Below are 24,732 nucleotides of genomic sequence, written 5' to 3'. Positions count from 1 at the left end.
CTTTGTATTTTTGTGATACTTTGCATGACTTTATTTTGTAAAGAAAGTATATAAAATCATGAACCAATAACATAATAATTGAATTTATTAACAATCCTAGAATCTTTTGTTTTAATCGAATAACACAAAACTTTTAATGACTTTATAAAAGTCTAAATCCAATAACCCAATTTGTTAAGATTTTAAATATTTTTTTTTACAAAATATAAACTAATAACACTAAACTTTAGCAGACTTTAACAAAATCTTGATCTAATAACAACAAATTCTACATAACAGTTAAAGTCTTTAAAACTCTATTCAAATCTCAAACCAATAACCCCCATTTAGTCTTTGCGTATATATTTTTTTATTTTGTTTGTCAAACTAGTCTTTGCCTATTAATTTATACTTCATATTTTGGAGTAGTTACACCGAATTGTAAGCTATTTTCGCCTTTTGGTAATATCCGCTCAAAACTTCTTTCAACCGCTAGCTAGTAAAGCAAAAACAAAATTATATCGTAAACTAAGTAAGATTGTTTGCAGATCGCATCAAATTATTGACGTATACAAGGATTCATTATGTGGGTAAATGTTGATTCTTTTTGTATATCAATTTATCAATCCTTCCAAAGAGTTTGCTAAATATTGAAAATATATCTAAAAATAAGAATGAAACAGAGGAGAAAACTTTCGTTCTTATATTAAAAAAAAAAAGAGGCAAATCAAATTGAAGGGTAATGGAAAGGGAAATTTGTGACCTTGTTCATAGGCATACTTACGGCCTCAACAAAAAAAAAAAAAAAAAAAAATGAAAACTAGAAATATAGCAAAACCAAATCATATTTGGAAAGTTGTCAAGATTCTGCATCATCATCAAAGAGTCTTTTAAGTCCTAAGAAAAGGGTATAGCTCATACCTCAGATTACAATTCGTACTCAAAACTCTCCCTCCTTGTTTACCATCACAGCACTTAGAAAGCTCCCTGATACTCCACTCCAAACAATTCTTACAACTTAATATGTCTTTCGCACACTGAACCATTGCATACAATGTTTGCTTCCCAAGTCTAATTTCCCCGGCAGCGTAATATAGAAAATTGAGGCCGTCCACGTCAGGTCTATCAGCTTTTACAATTAAGTTATAGAGCAAGTCAGTTGTCTTTTTGTTGAACGAGTTTGTATTCCCTCTCGCGTTATTTGGGTTGTGCATAGAAAAAGTATTCTCGAAGTTCATCCGTCTTGGGACATGATCATTGATTATACTCACATCAAGAAAACATTGGTCGTACCATATTACTCCTCCTTTGTTTCTCGGACATCTCCTTCGAAACTGTAATAGACATAACATATATGTTTTGGTGTGAAACGTGAGATGAGTCATACAAGATCAGTTGTATGCAAAATGTACCTAAAAATTATCCCCTAAATTAACAAAATAATATGATATTGAAGATATGTCTAATTCGTTGAAATATAAATACCAATATTCCATCATATTAAATGTTTTGTTAATTGAATGTTTAACTTTGTTTTTTTCTCCAAACTAAAAATCAAAGAATTATGACTTTTCTTTTAAAAAAACTAATAAGATATGACTTTATATGAAAAAATGTTGAAATGGCATTACCCCGGCGAGGGCGGTGGCAAAGCAGGGAAAGCATTTGGACCTATAAGAGTCCCCGCGACATTGGAATATGATGGTGACTGAATTGTTATCATTTTCATTAGATGTGTGTATGAAGCCATCTATTAACCTATCGGCAGCGATGGTACGGATAATAGAGTTGAGTTGTTTCTCGTACTCACTTCCCGACTGATATTTGCCTTGATTAACGCGGCATTTGTGGTGAAGATACTCATTAGTAAGATTCAAGGATGAAGCGCTGCCTACGAGGAGTTGTATAGCCAATATATGGAAAGCAACAAAACATTTGGATAGAGAATACGAAGAAAACATCGTTTTGGATATTTATTATTTTTTCAATGGAGGATTTTAGCTGATTCGTCTCATTAGTAACTATATTTCTCAAAGTTATTATATTTTTTCTGATCATTTTAGTTTGTAAAAGAAATTTTGTCTATAACAGACAAGAGAGAGATGAGGGAGTTGGGAATTTTCGGCTAGGGATGTGGGAAAACCGATGAAAAATTCAAATTCAAATATTATTAGATAATTAGTGTAAAAACGAAGATGCAGCTAAAATTGAAAAGAATTTTTTTTTTTATTAAAAATTACTAAAACAATTTTACTAGATATGTTTAATCAGATTTACACACAGTCAATACGATTTGTCACTTAATCTAACCAAAATCCCTAAGAACTCTAAAAGCTTATTCGTTTAGTTCTCTAAAATTCTTCTTGAACGGCCAAACAACATGTTTGTCCAATAATACAATATACTAGATTAGGACCCGCAGTACATCGCGGGGTAAAATTATTTATAACTAAAATATTTAAATTATAAGTTGTATTTGTTGGTTAAATATGTTATAGTTATATAATAATTGTTAAATAAACCATATAATACTGCAATATAATTTATTTTTTACATAATATTTATTTAATAAATTTAATTAGATATGTCTATTCTCTGATATCGACAATGTTAACAAAATAATGAAATGATGTTTTACCCCTATAACACCAAATTAATGATATTTTTAATTTATATAAATATCGATAAAACCCGTCCCGCTATATAACCCATCCCGAGATATTTTAACTCACATTATATTATCTTAATTTTTAATATTTTTAACTCACAACTCACACTATACCATCGATAAAACACGTCCCGCTATATAACCCCGTCACGGTATAATATTTATCATATTTAACTTTTTAAAAGTTTTAAATATTTTCATATATAAACTTTTAAAAATCTTTAAAATAAGAACCGAAATAAACCAAATAAAAGTTTTTAAATTTTGAATGCATGATAAATCAAGTTTTCTACTCACTTATATTCAGAATCGTTTTGCTCTCTTTTATAGTATGACTCTAAACCATTGCCCAATTTTTTTAGACGATGTGGGATATTGTACCCGTATTTTTTATTCATCTATTGAGTAATATATGTCCGTCTGAAAATTTTTGTATTACATCATATACAGGAAAAAATCACAATTTTTATTAACTAAATGTATTATAGAATAATTCAAAATGATTTAAATATAAATTTAAATAAAAAATAAAAGGGAATCATATATTTATGTTTGAATGAGGTAGAAAGATTTTTTTATTTTTTAAAATCTTACCTATAATTAATTTTAAAGTTTTGGTAACTAATATTAAAGTCAATGCATTAAATGTAAAAACTTTCCAAAAAATATTTTTGAGCAAAAACTGCTGCAAAAATACTAGTATAGATAGGTGTAACATCCGTGTTCCGGGATTGCATTTTGGGCTGTGTTGATTAAACCAAATGAGTGGATTTTAATTAATTTCAGTTTAATTATTGGTTTAATTATCGGTTTAATTAAATCCTGGTTTACCCTAATTTCTCCTCTTATTGTCGACGCCTACTCTCCTTTTGTGCTACTGTCGACATTGTAATCAGAAAAAGAGAGAGAGAGAGCCTTGGTAGAGTTTGTTTGAAAGAGAAAGAGAAAGAGATCAACAAAGCTTTATCTTAGTGAAAAGGAGAAGGGAGCAAAATCGTTAGGGTTTGGGAGGAAACAGTTTTGACATATCAAATCATTCTCAAAGGTAATGAAATTTGGTACTTTTATTTCCAAGTCTTTCATCGTCATTCTCCTTTTCACAGAAGTAGATTTGGATTTAAACTCGATGAGTTATTGGCAGTTTCGTGAGACACGTTTTCTCAGACGCCAGTTGGAACCATCGGGGATTGTAACTGAGATCGTGGTCTCGTCTGGTTCCTGATCGGCACGAGATTTTGTGGGAAGTTTTGTGACGTCTAGAGCTAGCTGTTCACCGGAGGGATTTAATGGTTAACGGTTGGTTTTTATTTTAGGGTTTCGTCTTTGAGTCTGTTCTTTTCTGATGTTTTTGTCCAGTTTTGCTATAAGTCATTTTTGGTTGTGTGGCTTGTTGTAGGGAATTGCTGGGCTGTTTCAGACGTTAGGATAGTCTCAACTGGTTGTATTCGTTGTTATAATCAGTTTGATAAGGTGAGTGCGTGAACATGAGCTTATCTAAGCGATTGGGTTGTATAACTTATTTTGTGTGAAGTTGTGTAGGTGTGGTGAATATGTTATTGGATGTTCTGTTCAATGTCTGGTTTGTTATATTTTATTTGTGGTTGTACTCTTGATTTGCTTGTGTGTATAGCTCGTAGATGGGAGGATTGTCTCACTGGGTATTTCTGGTAATACTCACGCATCTCATTGTGTTTGTGGTGCAGGTATTGTGTAGCGTGGAATCATGACGATGAGGAGGAGGATGATCTAGGGTCTCGGTTGTGTGTTGTTGGACTTGGTTATATTGTTTATGTTGGAACCTTATAGAGTTATGCTAGGTTGATGGATAGAATGCTTAGGAATGTTATTGCATTGATGATGTGTTGGTTCTGTGTGTTGGTATGTTTCCGCTGTGCATATTGGTTGTTATTGGTTTAATGAGGAATTGTGGTTTGGGGTAGTTTAATTAAGTAGTATGGGATGCTTAATTATGTATTGTATTTATTTAAAAAAAAAAAAAAACGGGTCAGGTCGTTTCAATTTGGTATCAGAGCATTTACGGTTCTAGGATGGTTAAATGGATGGTTAGAGCGGTTAGGAATTTAATTGGGTAAATAATTTTCTTTTGCTTGATGCATGATGTTGTGTGATGGAATTGATTATGAGTAGTTAGTCAATTTGTATGTGGTATGTAGTCCTAGTATCATCCTCTTCGAGCCTTCAATGACATTCCACGGTAAGATGTGTGTTTGTGTGCAGTTTTGATTTGTGTACTTAGCTTTCTGTACTGGGTAGTGTAGATGGTTAAGGGTGGAGCTGTTACTGGTCGTGGACGCGGACATGGTCGGGGTCGCGATCGTGGTCGTGGTCGTGGTAGAGGCAGAGTCCCAGCAGTGAGTGAGTCTGTTGAGCAGAGTGTGACAGCTGAGGGTGTCGGCGAGTCACAGGATTTCCAGGAGGGGTCCATGAGTGTGGCCGGTGGTGGTACTGATAGGACCGTAGGCGCTGAGGGGGTCGGTGCGGGCGGTGTTGGTGCTCGAGTGGCCGGTGGTGCTAGGGTTCCGGGTGTGGGAATCCCAGCAGGTGGGGATCCTATGGGAGGTGTGGACCTGGCGGGCTTGTTGACACAGCTGTTGGAGCGGATACCAAGATTGGGTCCGGCTCAGGCTCAGGTAGTGCCACCAGTGGTGGTGGAGGAGCAGCAGCCAGTGGCTGCGGATGTGAGAGCTCATGCTCATTATTTGTCTATGCTGAAGGAGATGCATAAACTTTATACTGAGAGGTTTTCGGGTGGTACAGACCCTACTGGTGCGGATGCGTGGAGGACGAGTGTGGAACGTAACTTTCGTACTCTGAGATGTCCTGAGGAGTTTTGGGTGGACATAGGGGTCCATCATTTGAGTGGTGATGCTGAGGTGTGGTGGAGATCGGTGGCTGCTAGGAGAGTGCAGAGGGAGATGACTTGGGCTGACTTCGTCTTGGAGTTCAATCGCAAGTATTTTCCTAGAGAGGTATTGGACAGGTTGGAGGTGCAGTTCCTTCAGTTGTCACAGGGGACACGGTCAGTGCGGGAGCTGGACTTGGAGTTCAGTCGAGTTCTTTGTTATTTATTTAAAAAAAAAAACAAAATGGGTCAGGTCGTTTCAGTAGGAACCCTCTTATGACCTACTTTCCTAAACAAGGATAAGTCCAAATCTTCTAGTCAATGTGATAATATTTTGTCCTCTAATTAACAAGCCTTCAAAAGTATTGCCACGTCATCCAATATTCGTGACTCTTCCAAGACGCGTAAACATCTTCCAGAGTCCTACAACACAGCCTTGTAGCACCAGAACGTCTTCATGCTTTCATTCTCCCCCTTTTTATCTGAATGTGACAACTCAAGCTCCAGATGTGAATAATACTAGAATCTTTCAAAACCATAAGCCTCAGCCACATTCAGCTATGACATCACCATCATCACCAATATCACCATCTCATCATACTCCCCCAGTGTGAGTGCACATTCATATAAAAACAAGGATGAAGACATATAAGCAGGGAGACACAACAAGCTTCCTATCATGTCTTGTACCAAAAATAATCCTCAAGAGCTTTTATAATGTTCTTAGGTTCAACCTGTGAAACAAAACAATGTTGCAGCACTCCTTGAGAATTCAGCTGAACATGACGAACGGTTTGCTCAACAAATGCAAGTGCAGCAGACTGATTCTTATGACTTTGCAACTGTTTAGATGTAGCTAAGACTCCTGATGATTCATCATTCCAATCATTACTATTGGATCTAGTTGATTCAGTTGTGCCTTTTTCTTGTATAGATGGTTCTGCAACATGCTTCTGTAGAACCTGAGGTTCAACCCCAACATCATATTCAGTGACTATCTTCGAGAGATTACAACATAGGTTGATTTCCTCAGACTCTCTGCAACCTTGATCATACTTTTTCTCATCATTCTCGAAATTTTTATTGTATAGATCCTTTTTAGCAACCCAGACTTTGCAAAAGTGAAATGGATCTATAAACATTTCCTAGCCATCCAAAGCTCCTTGATCTTATTCTTAAACTTATAACAGAATCTACGAACATGACCCGCACTGCCACAGTGAAAACACACAATATTACTTCTTCTTTGCTTGGAATCTGTCTAGTTTTGTCGAGGATTTCCAGACCTTACTTGTGGTTCTCTTTTTCTTGCAGGTACTACAACCTTCCTCTGTAGTTAACTTTGTTCAGAACAGTCGACTCCACAGCATGAGTTACGTTACTTTTCACAAAGCTTATAGACTTATCACGTGACAAAAGTTCAACATCATGTTGTTTGTTATAGCCCAGACCACGATGTTGAGATCCAACAATTCCCATTGACAAGATCTCATCTAACTTCTTCCCACCATTATTCAACATCCTGATTTTTTTATGATTCTCGTTCAGCTCCCGTTCAAGGCTTGTTGATCTTTCCTTCTCCAAACCATAGAATTCTTGAAGATTTCTCAATCTTCTCTCAAGCAACTCCTTTTCAGCAGGAAGTAGCTCCTTACAAGTTGTAACTTCAGACTTGCATTCTTCTTCTAGCATATTGACCTTGGCTTCCAACTGCAATTTTCTTTGACAAGTAGCAATTTTTCATTACACAGCTGAACCCAATTGTCATAGAGTACACAATAGCTCTCTTTGGTAATTGAATCTTCCTCATCATCATATGAGCTCTCAGCAGGTACCTCATCACTCTTAGCACTAAAGGCAAACAGATTCAACATTCCTTCTTCTTCATCACTATAGAAATCTGAGTCGCTGAAGCTAATAAATGACTTATTCTTAGCTTTTTGTAAATTTGAACATTCTGTCTTCAAATGTCCAAAACCTTTACACTCAAAACATTTCATTTCCTTTCGCTTGGTCAGAAGGCATTCAGGTTTGTAGTGTCCAAAACCATTGCATTTGTGACATTGCACATCTTTTCGATGGTCAGCCTTCTCCTTTTCAGTCCTGTTGAAACAATTGCTAGGACTTTCTGCATTGTTTCTGTTCCAGCTAGAGGACTCTCTTTCTTGACCTTTTTCAACTCGCTTAAGAGCCTTCCCAAAGTTCCTTGCCATCAAGGACATGTTGTCCTTTATCTCCTTCAGCTGATCACTTGTATCATCTGCCTTGAAAGCAGTTCCTTTCCATGAATTTTTAATTCTTCAGCAACTTCCATCTCTTCTGATTTCAGCATTCCAACTAGATCTTCGAATTTCAAAGTATCTGTGTTACCTGAAACTCGCATAACAGCTTTATGAGCGGCGTATTTGGACGGTAAGCATCTAATTAACTTCTTAACCAGCTTTGTATTTTTGTAGATCTTTCCAAGATTCTTAGCTTCGTTTGCAATAGCACTCATTTTTGCACTGAACTGAGAGATTGTATCATCTGGATCCATCCTTAGAACTTCAGACTGGGAGGCAAGTTGATCCAACCTTGTTATTTTAACACTTGAGTTTCCTTCATGTGACTTCTGCAAGATATCCCAAGCATCTTTAGCTGACTCACACTCTTGAACAAGTTTGAATTCATCATCATCTACAGCACCGAAAATAACATTAAGAGTTCTAGCATTATACTTAGACAAATTCTTCTCATCCACTGTCCAGCGAGCCTTAGGCTTAGTAATCTTGTCACCCGCTTTGGTTTTTTCATATGGAGGTTCCCAGCCTTCTTCAACAGCTGTCCAAGCATCCTCTCCTAGATTGCGAATTAACTGAACCGTTCGTACCTTCCAACGACCATAGCCTCTGTCATCCAAGATCACAGCCTTTTGAAGCAACATCAACTCATTACCTGAATGCATCATTATCCCAAGATCTCAACCTGTAGCGAGTATAGAGCTCTCGTCGGTTGACTGCTCTGATACCAATTGTAAAAACGAAGATGCAACCAAAATTGAAAAGAACTTCTTTTTTTTATTAAGAATCACTTAAACAATCTTACAAGATATGTTTAATCAGATTTACACACAATCAACACGACTTGTCACTGACCAATTCTTAATGTATCCAAAATCCCTAAGAACTGTAAAAGCTTATTCGCTTAGTTCTCTAAAATTCTTCTTGAACGGCCAAACAACATGTTTGTCCAATAATACAATATATAGGAACTCTCCTATGACCTAATTTCCTAAACAAGGATAAGTCCAAATCTTCTAGTCAATATGATAATATTTTGTCCTCTAATTAACAAGCCTTCAAAAGTATTGCCACGTCATCCAATATTTGTGACTCTTCTAAGACGCGTAAACATCTTCCAGAGTCCTACAACACAGCCTTGCACCAGAACGTCTTCATGCTTTCAATTAGTATATATATATATATATATATATATATATATATATATATATGTTTGACATATATATGATTGTTATGAGCCTGAAACCTGATGTTTAAAGTGGCTAAATTATGAACGAAATAAGTTTGATACAAAAAAAATGACGGTCCTACTTAGTTGTCTTTATTTGATGAATCATTGTGGAGGTTGGATGTTTACATAGGATACTCTAGGAATTTTGGATGTTGAGAACGAGTGGAGATGGGTTTTAATTGATTTAATAATTAGGTGATTCATCTGCATAAACTGTGTAAATAAATAATATCATTTAAGCATCAGTGGTATATATGGCTGTTTATCACTGGTATGACACATGTAAGAACCATCAATAGAAGATCCTACTAAAGCAGGGAAAGCTGCACGTGGTGAAGTTGTTCGTGGAGTCGTTTATCATAATCATATGTGTTTCATCCTAGTTTTTGTTAATTAAGTATACAAATTATGTGAATCTTAGGTCATGATGGATCACAAGATGCATCCGGGATCAGGAAGCGGAGTACTTGACAAGATATGGTTGCTGATATGTTAGAAGTCTTGCTAAGCGGGATTGACTTGAGTAAATATTCTATGCCGGATTTTGAACGAATAGAATTGTAGAATAAGTTTGTTACTTGTCAAAGATTTGCTTCAAGATTAGGTTAGGGTGTTGGGCAATTAGCTAGTATATATATGTTTTAGGTTTGAGTTTGAGAACACTTACGATCGCAAGTGGAGAGATTGCATACCTTGAGGCTTTATAGGTGAGTGCTCATTCCATTGATATATGGTTTGTAGTTGTGTGTGAGATCATTGTAGTGGAACTTGTTTAAAGTAGAAGTTGGTCGATCGGGAACAATTACTCTAAAACGTATGTAACAGGATAAACCGGTTAGACTCTGGGTTCTGGTTAGACTATTGGTTTAATTCTCTGATTTTGGGTTAAGTTGTTTGGTTTAATTATCTTATTCGCATGAGATCGGTTGTTATATGCAATGCTTCGTCTATTTGGAGATAATCAATCAATCAAATAAACAATTTCTCAAAATCCCTAAATCTCAGTGTTAAGAATCTATAGATCCTCAATCCCTTACAAGGGATTCTTCTTCCTTCGTAATCACTTGCTAGGCTGAGATCTCTCTTTCCTTGAATTCTCGGTGAGTTCTGGATTGGGGTTTACTATCATCAACAAATATTGTTTCATTGGTATCAGAGCTAGTCGAGCTTTTCGGCCCAAAATCTCTCACAAACAAAACATGATTCCTCTGAAATATTCATGTGAAGAGACTTATGAGAGAATGGAGAAAGGTTTATGCATCTTTTGTGAAGAACAAGATTCTCCTTCTCACCAACAGTTGAAGCACAACAACTCAAGAATCTTCATGATCAAAAAGGGTTGAAGATCCAGTTCCTGATCACGTTTTTGATGAAGAAATGTTGGTCTCCACTGATTTGGATAAAAAAGAGTATCAGATCCATACTGTAGCAGAAGAAAAGGTTAATCACCCTCTCGGACAATACATCGAACACCTAGAAGGCAAGAAATATGAAATGGTTTCTACCGATTTTAGCTCTTCCGTTGATCATTGGCTAACAAAGGTAAGTCAGGAACCTTCAACAACGCTGATCAAATCATCAAACGAGGCCGACCTCTCATTCTCACAGGAAACTGATCGTGTATGGGAGCCAGGTGGTTTACCAACTGAATTTGAGCTTTGGGATTGCAGAGAAAATGAATCAAGGTCAGACCAAGCATCGGATCATATTGTAAGGTTTTCATTTCCTCAGGTACTAGTTTTTGACTCAGGACATATAAGAAAATATAGGTTGCAGTCACATGCTGGTACAAACTTGATTGAGTTTCGAATCGGTCATGGCGGTAATATGTTTATTACCCCTAAAATGCTTGTTCATGACAAAGTGATGGTTGTTTTAGCTCAGAGATTGACAAGTTTACAAATCCCTAGACTATCTCTAGCTAACCATGTGTGGAAACCTGGTGGAGTATTGACTGAACTTGATAAGTGGAAAGAGTTGGAATCATATTTGTGGATTGTTTATGGTAAGAATCTAGAGGTAGATCAGAAGATGCACTCAAGGCTGGTTTATGATGTTAAGAAGGATACAAAATTTGATCATAGCTATAGAGCTTTGAATCTCCAAGTCTGTTGTTGCGTTGGAGATATGAAAAATAAGAAGTTAAGAAACGTGGAAGCTGTTGATCATTATGAGACGACAAGGTCTCCGGATCTCATTTATGGAATTATTTTGTTAGAGATCAAGCCCCATGTCTTGTTTACATCTACTGACATATACTTTCTATGGAGTCTTCAAGAGGAAAGAAAACACAACAACGAAGCTCCTTTTGATGATATAACATTTTTGAGGGGTGAGGCCATGATTGACGAAGACATATGGCTGCATTTGAAGTTTGAATTTATGTTCATCTGTGAATCTCTTACACAACCACCAGACTCTAACGGGAATGGCGCAATTGGATTAATTTCTGAGACTGTAAGGGTTGTTCTAATGGGAATTCTTTCAAAAGCTGCTAACAAAGTGGAGGCTTTGGGGAAAGAATAATTTCTATCACCTAGGGTCAAACGAGGATTTGAGAGCAAGATTATTGCTGGAATGTCTTGGGGACAGAATAAACACCTTCATCATGGGAAAGACTATAAAAATGAGAGGTTGTACTTGCTGGAAATGGAAGCAGAGAGATGCCATTTTTTTGCCGTTGAATGGTCTAAGCTACAGTTTACGACACCAAAATCAGAGGGAAAAGTTTGACATCAATCGGAGAAACATCAGCTGGACAGCGGGAACATCTGTTTGGGATTTGCACTTGCAACAAGCGACCATTTGATCCAGGAGGAGCTAAGTCTCTATGCGAGCTGGGCAGAGTACTGAGGTTAATTGAGAAACTTCACAAATTATTCATTGGTTCCAAGCTGCAAACTGGGGATGAGATGCAAGGTAAGAGGCTGTTGGATTTTTATGAGAAATCATTGCTTGACAGTGACAAAGTCGACCTTACCATTACAGAAAGCTGGTTTTACAATACACCAATGATCAGAAGAGTGTTCCAACTGCAAAGGCCACCCGAGTTGATTAATCTTCATGGAAATTCGAATCTGATTACTATGATAATGAAAGAACTCATTGCAATGGTGATACTTTATCCTCCTCCTCCAGATCAGTTTTCTCAAGCTTTTATGGGAAAGTACTCATGCTTTCATCCTTGAGGACAAGGATGGTTTCAACAGGGGAGTATTGTAACATGATAAACCGGTTAGACTCTGGGTTCCGGTTAAACTATTGGTTTAATTCTCTGATTTTGGGTTTAGTTGTTTGGTTCAATTATCTTTTCGCATGAGATCGGTTGTTATATGTAATGCTTCGGCTATTTGGGGATAATCAATCAATCAAATAAATAATTTCTCAAAATTCCTAAATCTCTGTGTTAACAATCTATAGATCCTCAATTCCTTACAAGTGATTCTTCTTCCTTAGTAATCACTTGCTAGACTGAGATCTCCCTTTCCTTGAATTTTTGGTGAGTTCTGGATTGGGGTTTACTATCATCAACAAATACTGTTTCAACGTAGTTGAGATTGTGAAACACTGACTAAATATTACCATTGTAAAGATTTATTAACAAATTTCTAGTGAATAAAAAAACATGATGCTTTACAAATAATAGATCGAGGATTGTTGTTCAAGTTCTTCACACTTATAACAGTATGCATAGTTCATAAAATGACGTTGCAGAAGTATTTTGATAATGTTGATTTTTTTTTTTAAATGATTTTGCTATATTTTAAAAAACTTAGCTGGAGATAAGAGTCGAAGAGTAGGAGAAGAAATGTATTGTCTCCGTGAGGGATAACGATGTTTTTTTTTACCCTAACCATAGGCATATGTAAGAAATAAATAACACACAAAAAACAAAAACCAGCGAAAAGAAAATGGTAAAGGCTTAAAAAAAAGAACTGTGAACTAGAAAGTAAAGAAGACCAAAATAAAATTGGAAGTTGCCAAGAGAATGTGTTCTGCATCCTCATCAAAGAGTCTTTTAAGTCCTAATAAAAGGGTATAGCTCATACCTAATATTACAACTCGTGCCCAAAACTCTAGCTCCTTGTTTACCGCCACAACACTTAGAAAGCTCTTTGATACTCCATTCTAAACAAACCTTACAGCTCTGTATGTCTTTCGCACACTGCACCAGCATACAGTTTGTTCGTTCCAAGCTTCATTTCCTCTGCTGCATAATATAAAAAGTTGACGCCGTCCTTGTCAGGTTTATCAGCCTTCGCGCAATCAGCTTGTACAAGAAATCCCTTGTCTTCTTGTCGAATGCCTTTGTATCCTCTTTCACGTTGTTTGGGTTGTGCATAGGGAACGTATTCTCATAATTGAGCTTCCTTGGCATTCGGTCATTAATCATACTAACATCGAGAAAACATTGGTCGTACCATATTATTCCCCCTTTGTTTCTCGGACATCTCCTATGAAACTGTCAAATTTTCCATATATGCTTTTATTTTATTTTAAATGATGATTTAATTTATCAATGCAATAGAGACTAGTGACATAAAATGGTTTGCAACTTTTCTTAATATATAATGCATTTAGTTAAAATTATCAACTATAATTAAACATCAACATGTCTTGGTATATAAGATTTAATCAAAACGGAGGTGTCTATGTCCCATATTAATTGTGATACTCATGGTTTCAGTAATTGATCCCTTGTTTTTTTTTACCGAACAAAAATTCATATCGACAGTTATGATAATTACGTAATTAGTATCGGTTGATGTTTGTTTCACCTGGTTCTAATGTGAGTTTTATTTGCTCTATAGACATCTCTCCTTTTTATATTTATGTAACGTTTGCAGCGTACCAAAAGCTAAATTACATATGAAAATGTTTGTCATTACCCCAGCAACGGCGGTTGTAAAGCAGGAGCGGCATTTGGGCCCGTACGAATCACCGCGGCACTGGAATATGATGGTGACATAATTTGGAGGCTCACCATTAGATATGTGTATGAAACCAGTTGGAAATGTATTGGTAGAGAGGTCACTGGTGAGAGAGTTAAGGCTTTTCTCGTAGTCACTTCCCGACTGGTATTTCCCTTGACTGATGCGACATTTGTGTTGCAAGTACGCATTGGTAAGGTTTAGGGATGCAACATTGCGTATGAAAAATAGTTGTATAGCCAAGACATGGAGAGAAACAAGGTGTTTGAATAGGGAATATGAATAGTACATTGCTTTGGATTATGATTCTTACAAATTTGTAGAGGTGTGTTTTTTCTTCTAATGCAGGATTGATGTTATATAGGAGATTGCTAATTATTTAGCTGGTTTTCTTCATTAGTAACTAGATTAACTAATTACCTAGAGATGATGTTCTCTTTTTGGTTTCCTCAATACAAATTTTGATTGATTATTTCACTTTTGTAGGAAATATATGTTTTGTTGTCTGTAACAGACATGAAAGAGTGGTTGAGAATTTTACGGCCACGGATGGGGAGGACCAATGAAAAAGTCAAAAGTTTAAATATTTTTCTAAGTTGACGATCTCAGAAAATAGAATCACACGATAAAATGTTTGTGTATACCACTAATTTTGAGCAACGAACAAAAAGATTTTGGCTCTCTATGGAGTTCCTCTAAAAAAGGCCGGCTAAACCCCCATAGAATTACTAAGCAGATTTTATTTAAAAAAAAATAAAGAGAAGAAAACTCTATCTACTTTGTATTTTGTTACAATTTTCTGAGCGTATTTCATCAATTTTTCTACGTGATTGTTGTTTCCGTCGTGTTCTCTATCTATTTGAATGGCAAGAACTTAGATTCGCTAGGTTTTACATTTTTAAGTCTGTTTTTTTTTGTTTTTGTGTGTTATGTACTGATTTTTATACCAATATTGAATAGAATGAGAAATATCAGATCAAATCGAGAAGAATTGATGAAACCATACCCAGTCAAAAAAATGAGAAATGATACACCTTCAAAAATGTAACCCTTTTGAGGAATAACAATATTCTGGACCCTATTAATAGGTATGGCTAGGACCTAAACAAAGGGATAAGAGCAAAACATATATTAAAAAAAAAACATAGTGGAAACGTAAGCAACACTAAAGTAAAATTGGAAAGTTGTGAAGAGAATATGTTCTGAATCATCATCACAAAGCCTTTCAAGTCCTAACAAAAGGGTATAACTCATATCTAACATTACAACTCGTACCAAAAACTCTCGCTCCTTTATTACCTTTGCAACACTTGGAAAGCTCCTTAATACTCCATTCCAAACAAACCTTACAATGAAATATGTCTAGTGTACACTGCACCATTGCATACACTTTATTCTTCCCGAGCATCTTCTCCCCAGCCGCGTAATATAGCAAACCGCTGCCATCAGCTTTGGGTTTATCCGCCTTCAGAGCCAGGTCGTAGAGGAAGTCCTTAATCTTTTGGTTAAACAACTGGGTATCCCCGTTGATGTTGTTTGGGTTGTGCATGGGAAAAGTATTCTCGTAATCCATCTTCGTTGGAGGGGAATTGATCGTACTAACTTTGAGAAAACATTGGTCGTACCATATTACTCCTCCTTTGTTTCTCTGACATTTCTTCCGAAACTGTCATATTCATATCCATACACTCTATGTTATAAAGTGTCATAATCAACGTACTAATTAATCAAAAAAAAAAAAAAAAATCTCTCTCTCTCTCTCTCTCTCTCTCTCTCTCTCTCTCTCTCTCTCTCTCTCTCTCTCTCTCTCTCTCTCTCTCTCTTTCCGTATTGCACTGCACCTTTAAATTTTATATGCTAATTGGTTATTTTCTCTCCTTATCTATTTATTATCTTACATCTCTAATTCATAATGGTTTAAAATATGTTATATTCTTGGTTTCGTTTCCAAATTTAGAGTAACTGATGCATATCAAAAAAATTATTTGCCGTTTTTATTTTTATATATTAAATATGTAAATATTAAAATATATGACGGCTAATTAATATATTTGAAGTGACATTACCCCGGCGACTGCGGTGGCATAGCAAGAACCACAGTTAGACCCATAGGAATCGCCGCGGCATTGGAATACAATGTTGACAGTATTCGGAGCCTCCCCATGAGATGTGTGTCTAAAACCGTCCCGAAAATGATAGGTAGAGATATGATTCATGACATAATTAAGGTTTTCCTCGTACGCACTTCCCGGATTATATTTCCCTTGACTAGCGAGGCATTTGTGGTGTAGAAACGCATTGGTAAGATTCAGGGATGAAACGCTTTGTATGAGTACTTGTATACAAAAGATATAGAAACAAACGAGGTATTTAAATAGATAATATGATGAGTACATTGCTTTAGTTTTTTTTTTTTTTTTTTTTGAGGGGGTGTTTTCAGATAAATGAAGCGTCGTGATCGAGGTGTTAGAAAAGAGACTCGGAAGGATATAGCTGACTGTCTTCCTTAGTAACTAGTTTAACTAATAATCTTAAAACGATTTTTTTTTTTCTTTTGTTGTCTATCGAGAGAAGGTTTTAAGTATCTTTCGGCGAGCGATGGGGAGGGCTAATGAAAAAGTCAAAAAAAAGTTAAAGGTTTTACTAAGTTTAAACTCTTAGAAAACGTCAAAGAAATCTCTCTTTGCTTTCATAAAAGATCCAAAGCTATATATGTACACGACGAAAAACTAGATCATATATAGGGAGATCCAACGACTAATTAACCTTAATAGGATCATAAGAGCAGTCAGATTTAAACATTGTGGAAAAGATGAAGCCTCGTTGCATTAATTTTTAAAACAATATTTATGACCATTGTTATCTTATATGATGCTGCTATGTCAAGTGGTGGCGTTGAGAAGCCATCATATATGGATGCATATATATATATATATATATATATATAAAAGATAGTACAAGTTAAAGTATATATGTGTCAAAGTGATGTAGGAGAAGAAACAATGGGTATAATGGGTCGGAATGGTAACATACATATTAGCATATCTATACTATAGTTTATAAATGTATATTAGGATGGTTAAGTCTCCTTTAGCTTATCCTTCTAGTATACTAATTGTACAGTATATAATACTTTTGTACCACATTATGACACATTATGATTCATTAATGAGAAAATATCTTTTCACCAAAGTTAACATGGTATCAGAGCAAATCTAATTTCTCATTCTTTCTTCTGCGTAACAAACTTTTTCAAACACTATTGATGACGATTCTGAGCTTCGTCTTCGTTTCCATCTTCGATTCAAGCTGTTTCTTTCTCGATTGAGCTTTGTTTCTCTCTCTGTTACATCTCGCGTCGATTTTTTCGAATTCCGATTTGCTTTCTTTCATTTTCCGATGAGTGCTTCGCGATCTCAGATCATTTTGTCATTTGTTGCGAATCTCATTGCGATTGTGTTGATTCTATGTTCTTCTTTGATTACCCGAGTGCTTTTGGGGTTAATTGCTTTTCTCTTGGTTGATTGAGTTTGGGTTGTTGCTCTTTATCGCACAATCTTGTTGCCGATTTGAATCATGACTCCTCCGGTTCAAAATTCAGTTCCGAATCCGATGGATCAGTATGAGAATCCGTACTTCTTGCACAGCTCAGATCATGCGGGGATGAGTATTGTATCCGATCGTCTCACGTCTGGAGCTGATTTTTACTCTTGGCGAAGGTCAGTTCGTGTAGCTCTTAATGTTAGGAATAAACTGGGTTTCATAGATGGAACGATCAAGAAACCGCCTGATGATCATCGTGATTTTGGTTCTTGGTCTCGTTGCAATGATATTGTATCTACTTGGATCATTAACTCAGTTGATAAAAAGATTGGAGCAAGTTTGTTGTTCATATCTACTGCAGAGGGTATTTGGAAGAACCTAATGTCTCTTTACAAGCGAGATGATGCTCCGAGAGTTTTTGAGATAGAGCAGAAATTGAGTTCCATTCAACAAGGATCGTTGGATGTTACTTCCTATTATACTCTTTTGGTTACCTTATGGGAAGAATACAAAAACTATGTGGAGTTGCCGGTATGTACTTGTGGCAAATGTGAGTGCAATGCAGCTGCTTTGTGGGAGAAGCTTCAAGAAAGAAGTCGAGTTACCAAGTTCTTGATGGGTTTGAATGCGTCATATGAGTCTACTCGGCGACATATCTTGATGCTTAAGCCAATACCAAGTATTGAAGAAGCTTTTAATATGGTCACTTCGGATGAAAGGCAAAAGACATATGGTTGATAACATCATTTTACCTTCATCACTTCCTCATGACATAGACCATTATCATCATTCTGTACATCCTCCATTGTCGTCATTATCCACTTCGTCATCTCATTCACCGCTATCACCTCTATCCACTTCTGGTGCTCCTCGTTTGGGCTCTGAGACTGTACCTGCAGAAACGACAACTGTTTCATCATCAAAGGTCAGACCAAAGCGAACATCTAAGGTGCCAGGTTATCTTTCTGACTATCATTGTTCTCTTACTCAAATTTCTCCATCTTCTTTACCCATCAAAACAACCACACCCTATCCTATCTCTTCCTATCTTACTTATACAAATTTCAAACCTCTCTATCAAGAATATATTCTCTCTGTTTCTATCGAAACAGAACCAAAAAATTTCCAGCAGGCCATTGCTTCTGTGAATTGGACGAAAGCTATGAATGTGGAAATGGATTCTATGAAGGCTGCTGGTACGTTTGATGTTGTTTCATTACCACCAGGGAAAAATGTGGTGGGCTGTAAATGGGTGTATACCATCAAGTACTATGCCGATGGTTATATTGAGCGATATAAAGCTCGTTTGGTTGCCAAGGGTTTCACACAACAGGAGGGTGTAGATTACTTTGATACGTTTTCTCCAGTTGCACGATTGGCGAGTGTGAAACTTCTTTTGGATTTGGCAGCTAAGAAGGGTTGGAGCTTAACTCAAATGGATGTCACTACTGCTTTTTTGCATAGTGATTTGGATGAGGAAATATATATGAGTTTACCTCAGGGATACACACCACCTCCTGGTACTTCTCTTCCCCCTAATGTAGTGTGTAAGCTCAACAAGTCAATCTATGGCTTGAAACAGGCATCAAGACAATGGTACAAATGTTTTTCAAAGGCGCTCCTTGCTGATGGTTTTGTAAAGTCTGATGTTGAGAACACGATGTTTGTCAAGGAACAAGGTACTTCTTACAGTGCCTTATTGGTTTACGTTGACGACATCCTTAATGCTAGCAACAATGATATGGCGGTTGCTGCAGTCAAAGCTACTTTAGCTAATCAGTTTAAGATCAAGGATTTAGGACCTGCAAAATTTTTCCTGGGTTTGGAGATAGCCAGGAATGCAACGGGTATATCAGTCTGTCAAAGGAAGTACTGTTTGGATTTGTCGACTGATGCAGGTATATTAGGCTGTAAACCGAAGAATGTTCCGATGGACCCAAAGGAGAAACTCACTAAAGACACTGGTGTTCTCTTATCGGATGGGCGACCGTATAGAGAGTTGATTGGCAGATTACTCTATTTGTGCATTACACGTCCTGATATCACGTTTGCAGTTCATCGCCTCAGTCAGTTTCTATCATGCCCTACTGATGTTCATTTTCAAGCTGCACGCAATGTCCTCAAATATCTGAAGAACAGTCCTGGACAAGGTCTTTTCTATTCGGCTAATTCAGAGGTTTGCTTAAATGGCTTTTCTGATGCTGACTGGGGAACTTGCAAAGACTCTCGCAGATCGGTTTCTGGTATGTGTATCTTTCTCGGTACTTCTTTGATATCTTGGAAATCGAAGAAACAGGACATTGTGAGCTCTAGTAGTACAGAAGCAGAGTATCGGAGTATGGCGCAGACCACCAAGGAGTTACTCTGGTTTCAACAGATGCTTCATGATCTATGCATCACACCTGTGTCGCAAGCTAAGCTGTTTTGTGACAACAAATCCGCAATATACATCGCGAGCAATGATGTCTTTCACGAGCGAACCAAACACGTCGAGATAGACTGTCATACTACTCGTGATCAGGTTAAGAAAGGTTTTCTTAAACTTTTCCATCTCTGTTCTGAGAATCAGCTTGCTGACATTATGACGAAGCCTCTTCATCCTGGACCCTTTCATCTTCTCCTTCAACGCATGTCGATTTCAAGCCTTTATTCTTCTACAGAAATATCGGCTTGAGGGGGGTCTATTAGCATATCTATACTATAGTTTATAAATGTATATTAGGATGGTTAAGTCTCCTTTAGCTTATCCTTCTAGTATACTAATTGTACAGTATATAATACTTTTGTACCACATTATGATTCATTAATGAGAAAATATCTTTTCACCAAAATTAACAATACAAAAAAACTGTATAAAATATCTGTAAGCTGGAAAGATAAGCTTTTACAACATAGTGTTAAACTGTAAAAAATAGTAACACATGAAACTGTACAAAAAAAACAGAGTAACATTTTAAGTAAAGATTTTGGTATAGTTTTTTTTGACTAGTAACTATTAAAAGTGGTACACACCATACTAAAACGGTATGGAGTTTACCAATTGAATCCAATATGATTAAAATAATAACCATTGCTTTTTAGTATATAAATTACCATTTTCAAATGTGTGTTATTAATAATAATAAAATCGTTCTGCTACTTTTAAGTAATAATAAAATTACATATTATCAAAAAAAGAATTGCATATTTGTCCATGGCGAGGTCTTGCTGATGGTTTGCTGATAGTTCAACGATGCAATAGTGTGGTGCTTGGCCAATTAGAACCGTAGTTCACAAAAATCTTTCACATAAGATAGTCATTGGTTAATCTATATAATGCAAGGGACCGATTAGGTCATATTATTTCCTGGGTTCAAGATTTGAATTGAAGTAATATTATTTCAATGCAACAGATTTCATCTACGAAGATTCATCTGTAGATAAAGAAGATTTCTTTAACTCGCTCATCGACGAAGGTGTACAATTTTCCGAAGCAGACACTATTTTAAGAAGTCTTGTTCTTACTGCAAAGGAGCTCATGTTTTCGGTTAACTATCCAACATCAAGCATTCTAACTTTTACATTAACGGTGAATTTTCAAAGAGCATTCACTTCCAATGATAACATCTGGCTCCAACAAGCTATAGAAGATTCCTCTGAATCAAGTCAACCTTTACAAAGGCCAGTTACTCAAGAAGCAATTACCTTTTTGTCCACGTGACTTGATTCAGAGGAATCTTCTATAGCTTGTTGGAGCCAGATGTTATCATTGGAAGTGAATGCTCTTTGAAAATTTAGAGTAACTGATGCATATCAAAAAATCAAGTCAAGCAATTACAGTTGATAGGTAATTTACCGAAGAAACAAAAGGGACAAAAATAACACATGTGTATATGTCTTCAAGAAACCTTTTAACAAAAAAAAGTATATGTCTTCAAGAATATGCTTCTGAAAATACACGCATATGATTACCATGTGGAAATGAGTATGACGAGGAGTGTGTTGTTACGTGGTTTCAGGAAAATCATACATGTCGATGTTGTCGATTTAAATTACCTAATGTTGTAAATTAAACTAAATGTTGTAATTGTACTATTTACTCTATCAACTGTAATTGTATTATATGCATTCTAAAATAATTAAAAAAAGGAGAAACGAATTTATATATTGTGTATTATAAAACCACATATATATGTATAATGTAATGTCTATGTAATATTATTTTTTCTGTCAAACTGATGTCTGATATATCATGGTTTTTGTAGTTTCTAACCATGATATAAGGAGTTTTTTAGAGTTTTTTGATGTGTTTTTTAGAATGTTTTGAATCTTTATAGGTTTTCTAGGATTTTGGCATGAAAGGAGCAAAGTGGAGCAATTTAGATCAGTTTGGAGCAATAATCCGGAGGAAATCAACTCGGAATCGATCAGAGGAGATGGTGTCGATCGACACCACTCTTGGTGTCGGTCGACACCCATGTTAGCCGCAAGAAAACCCAAGTTTTGGAAGATTTGTAAAAATCTGCCCCAAAGTTTTTCATAAATGCAAGATTAATCCCTGACGTGTTTTAGGACATATAAATAGTATTTTTAGGTTTTACAAACGATTAAGTTATTTTCTAGAAAATCTATTTTTCTGCAACCCTGAGAGATTTTGAGAGCTTTGGGAGAAAGAGAGATCTAAACTCCTTTGTAGAGAGAAGAATTTCTAAACTCCTTCTTTACTCTTTTAATATCTATTGCATGTTTTTCAGAATGATGATTTGTGTTTCATTGAATATGTCTGAGTAATTTGCTTGTTAGGTTCAGGGTTTTTTCATAGGGTTTTTATGAATTATTAGATCTGTTTATTTATGATTCAATATCTTTCTAGATCTTCATCATAGGTTGTTCTTAATGCTAGATCTTTGATTAGTCATCTGGATTTAGAACTTAGGATTATTGATTGATATGAGAATATAATTGATTTTCCTAATAAAACCTTTTGATAAGAAAAATTATTTCTTGCAAAGAGATTTGAATTAATAATTTTGTGAACAATCTAAACTTGTTTTTAAAGCTGATTTATTACCTAGAATTTAGCAAAGAGATTTGGATTTTCTAGTTTTAAATTTAGATATTATTTGCAGTGAGAACTGATTTAATTTACAAAAGTGTTTAGAGTTCTAGATCTATTCTTAATTGCTTGAATCATAATTTATTTCTTGATTTAATAATTTGTAATTTCCTGAGAAATTCCCTAGGCCTAGCTTTTTAATCCATTGCATTTTCACAGCTTTTATTTATTATTCTGCATTGCTTTTTTTTATTTAAACTAATCTGTTTAGTATAATTATAAATCTCTACAATTTATTGTGTAATCTAGAGTCCTTGTGGAATTCAACCCCTAAGTACTGCAGTGATCTCTTAATTTGAGAGAGTAGCTCTAGGGTAAATTTGAGCACATCAAATTTTGGCGTCATTGCCGGGGACTCTTTGATCTACCATTAGATTTGAGTTTTTGATTTTATCTAAACTTTTTTTTTTATTTGAAACTTACACGCTTTTGTTTTCTTTTCTCTTGTGTGTTTCAGGTGCATGCCTCCTAGGCCTAACACTAGAAACAATAAGAGTGGTCCAACTTTGAAGCTTTCAAACCAGGAGTTGGGAAAACTTAAGCGTGAAAACCGAAAAGCAGCCAAATCCTTGAAGATGGTTAACACAATCATTCTGATGCGTGATGAGGATGGTGCTTTGAGGGATCAAGAGGGCCACTTGCGCAATGAGCATGGCCAAAACCTTGATGCAAAAGGAAATGTGATTGCTGAAATTGCTGTTGTCGACGAGCCAGCTGCTGGTGTCGATGGTGTCGACCGACACCAAGGTTGTGTCGATCGACACCCCCTTCCTGCAGACGGACATGGAGCTGTAAACCACGTCCAAAACCTGGTTCGAAGATATGAGAATAACCGGGACTTGATCAGGACCATTGCTGACTTCAACAGAGCTGACCTGGTTTATCAGAACCGATCTGCAATTGTTCCTCCTCCATTCCAAAGGAATGATTTTGAGCTGAAGCATGCTTACTTCCAGCTAGTTAGGCAGAGACCTTTCTTAAACCTGCCCAATGAGAAGCCTTTGGACCACATTGAGCATTTTGAGGATCTTGTGACTAGTATCAAGGCCAATGGTGTGATTGAAGACTTCATCTACTGCAAGCTCTTCCCATACTCATTTGCAGGAGAAGCATCTCACTGGTTAAAACAGTTGCCAGCTAGATCTTTGACATCTTGGCAACAAATTAAGGTGGCCTTCCTTAATTATTTTTATGATGATGCAATGTCTGATGAGCTGAGAGTCAAGATATCTTCATTCAAGCAAGGGCAAGATGAAGCTTTCAAGGCAGCTTGGGTGAGATTCAAAGCTTATTAGAGGGACTGTCCACACCATGGTTTTTCAAGGGTACAACTGCTGAGTATCTTTTTCAGAGGGTGTGACTGGAAGTATCAGTTAGCCTTGGATGCTGCAAGTCATGGAAATTTCAAAACAAGATTTCCAGAAGATGCTGAAGATTTGATTGAGAATTTGGCCTCTAGCAATAGCACTAAGGGAGCAGATGCTGAAAGGAAGAGATTGCATGGAGGATTTGATTCAAACCAGTTAGCTTATGTTAATGCTAAGCTGGATTTAGTGCACAATCTCCTTGTGGGCAAGAAGTCAGTCCAATTTGCTGCTGAGGTTGAGACATTTGAGCCAGAGCCAGAGAATACAGAGGAAAATGTCAACTATGTGTATGGAGCTGGGTATCAAGGTCAGAGATTCAGTAATCAGCAAGGCAACAGGCCTTAGAGTGGGAACTCTTCAGGCTATACTTCCAAGCCAGAGTATCAGCAGCAACAACAGAATACCAGTTAAACCAGAACCTATGGGAACTAATCCTATCAGTCTCCCCCTCTTAAGAATTCTTCTGAGAGTAGATGGAAGCCATGCTAGAGCAACTTTTGCAGGGTCAGGAGCAGTTGACAGTGACATTCAATGGTAAGAGCGATAATGTCTACACTGAGCTTAATGGAAAGATTGATGCATTGAATGTTCATGTTAAGAAGCTAGAGGTTCAAGTTGCACAGACTGCTGGGTCTGTTAAACGGCAAGAGAGTGTTCTTCCAGCAAGAACTGAGTCAAACCCCAGACATGCTTGCAATGCCATATCAGTGAGCGATGAAGATGATGGTGAAATTGCTTCTGCAGAAAAAGGAGAGAAATCGATGAATTTTTCAAAC

At 36.4% G+C, this 24,732-nt stretch overlaps 5 protein-coding genes, 1 non-coding gene and 1 pseudogene across 7 annotated transcripts; 3 read left to right on the top strand and 4 right to left on the bottom strand.

Moving 5' to 3' along the window:
- Positions 1-660: 660 nt before the first annotated feature.
- Positions 661-1,993, bottom strand: LOC109129274 (putative cysteine-rich repeat secretory protein 33). Its single transcript, XM_019237101.2, has 2 exons — positions 1,611-1,993; positions 661-1,313 (listed from the first exon to the last, which is right to left on the bottom strand). The coding sequence occupies exons 1-2, from the start codon at positions 1,938-1,940 to the stop codon at positions 870-872; spliced, it is 774 nt and encodes a 257-aa protein (XP_019092646.2). The 5' UTR covers positions 1,941-1,993; the 3' UTR covers positions 661-869.
- Positions 1,994-3,556: 1,563 nt separating this feature from the next.
- Positions 3,557-6,124, top strand: LOC147926551 (uncharacterized). The gene is made up of 5 exons (XM_087487098.1): positions 3,557-3,692; positions 3,789-3,943; positions 4,044-4,117; positions 4,351-5,687; positions 5,911-6,124. Exons 4-5 carry the CDS (start codon positions 4,927-4,929, stop codon positions 6,122-6,124), a joined length of 975 nt encoding a protein of 324 aa, XP_087343224.1. The 5' UTR covers positions 3,557-3,692; positions 3,789-3,943; positions 4,044-4,117; positions 4,351-4,926.
- A 3,111-nt stretch (positions 6,125-9,235) lies between these two features.
- Positions 9,236-12,418, top strand: LOC104746646 (uncharacterized). The gene has a single exon (XM_087486750.1). It carries the CDS (start codon positions 10,398-10,400, stop codon positions 11,544-11,546), a length of 1,149 nt encoding a protein of 382 aa, XP_087342876.1. The 5' UTR covers positions 9,236-10,397; the 3' UTR covers positions 11,547-12,418.
- A 401-nt stretch (positions 12,419-12,819) lies between these two features.
- LOC104746645 (cysteine-rich repeat secretory protein 34-like) lies at positions 12,820-14,409 on the bottom strand (annotated as a pseudogene). The gene is made up of 2 exons (XR_015582896.1): positions 13,910-14,409; positions 12,820-13,482 (listed from the first exon to the last, which is right to left on the bottom strand). The product of XR_015582896.1 is annotated as a cysteine-rich repeat secretory protein 34-like (transcript).
- A 560-nt stretch (positions 14,410-14,969) lies between these two features.
- On the bottom strand, positions 14,970-16,462 carry LOC104746643 (putative cysteine-rich repeat secretory protein 32). The gene is made up of 2 exons (XM_010468165.2): positions 16,018-16,462; positions 14,970-15,617 (listed from the first exon to the last, which is right to left on the bottom strand). The coding sequence occupies exons 1-2, from the start codon at positions 16,345-16,347 to the stop codon at positions 15,177-15,179; spliced, it is 771 nt and encodes a 256-aa protein (XP_010466467.1). The 5' UTR covers positions 16,348-16,462; the 3' UTR covers positions 14,970-15,176.
- Positions 16,463-17,527: 1,065 nt separating this feature from the next.
- Positions 17,528-18,232, top strand: LOC147926550 (uncharacterized). The gene has a single exon (XM_087487097.1). It carries the CDS (start codon positions 17,528-17,530, stop codon positions 18,230-18,232), a length of 705 nt encoding a protein of 234 aa, XP_087343223.1.
- A 5,568-nt stretch (positions 18,233-23,800) lies between these two features.
- LOC147926549 (small nucleolar RNA R71) lies at positions 23,801-23,907 on the bottom strand. Its single transcript, XR_015583214.1, has one exon. It is a non-coding gene; the product is annotated as a small nucleolar RNA R71 (small nucleolar RNA).
- Positions 23,908-24,732: the final 825 nt, after the last annotated feature.

Source organism: Camelina sativa, chromosome 15 (assembly GCF_030686135.1).
Source record: "Camelina sativa cultivar CO46 ecotype springtype chromosome 15, ASM3068613v1".
Classification (NCBI taxonomy): domain Eukaryota; kingdom Viridiplantae; phylum Streptophyta; class Magnoliopsida; order Brassicales; family Brassicaceae; genus Camelina; species Camelina sativa.
Note: the sequence above shows the minus strand (reverse complement) of the source record. Positions and strands in the feature narration are given on the sequence as shown.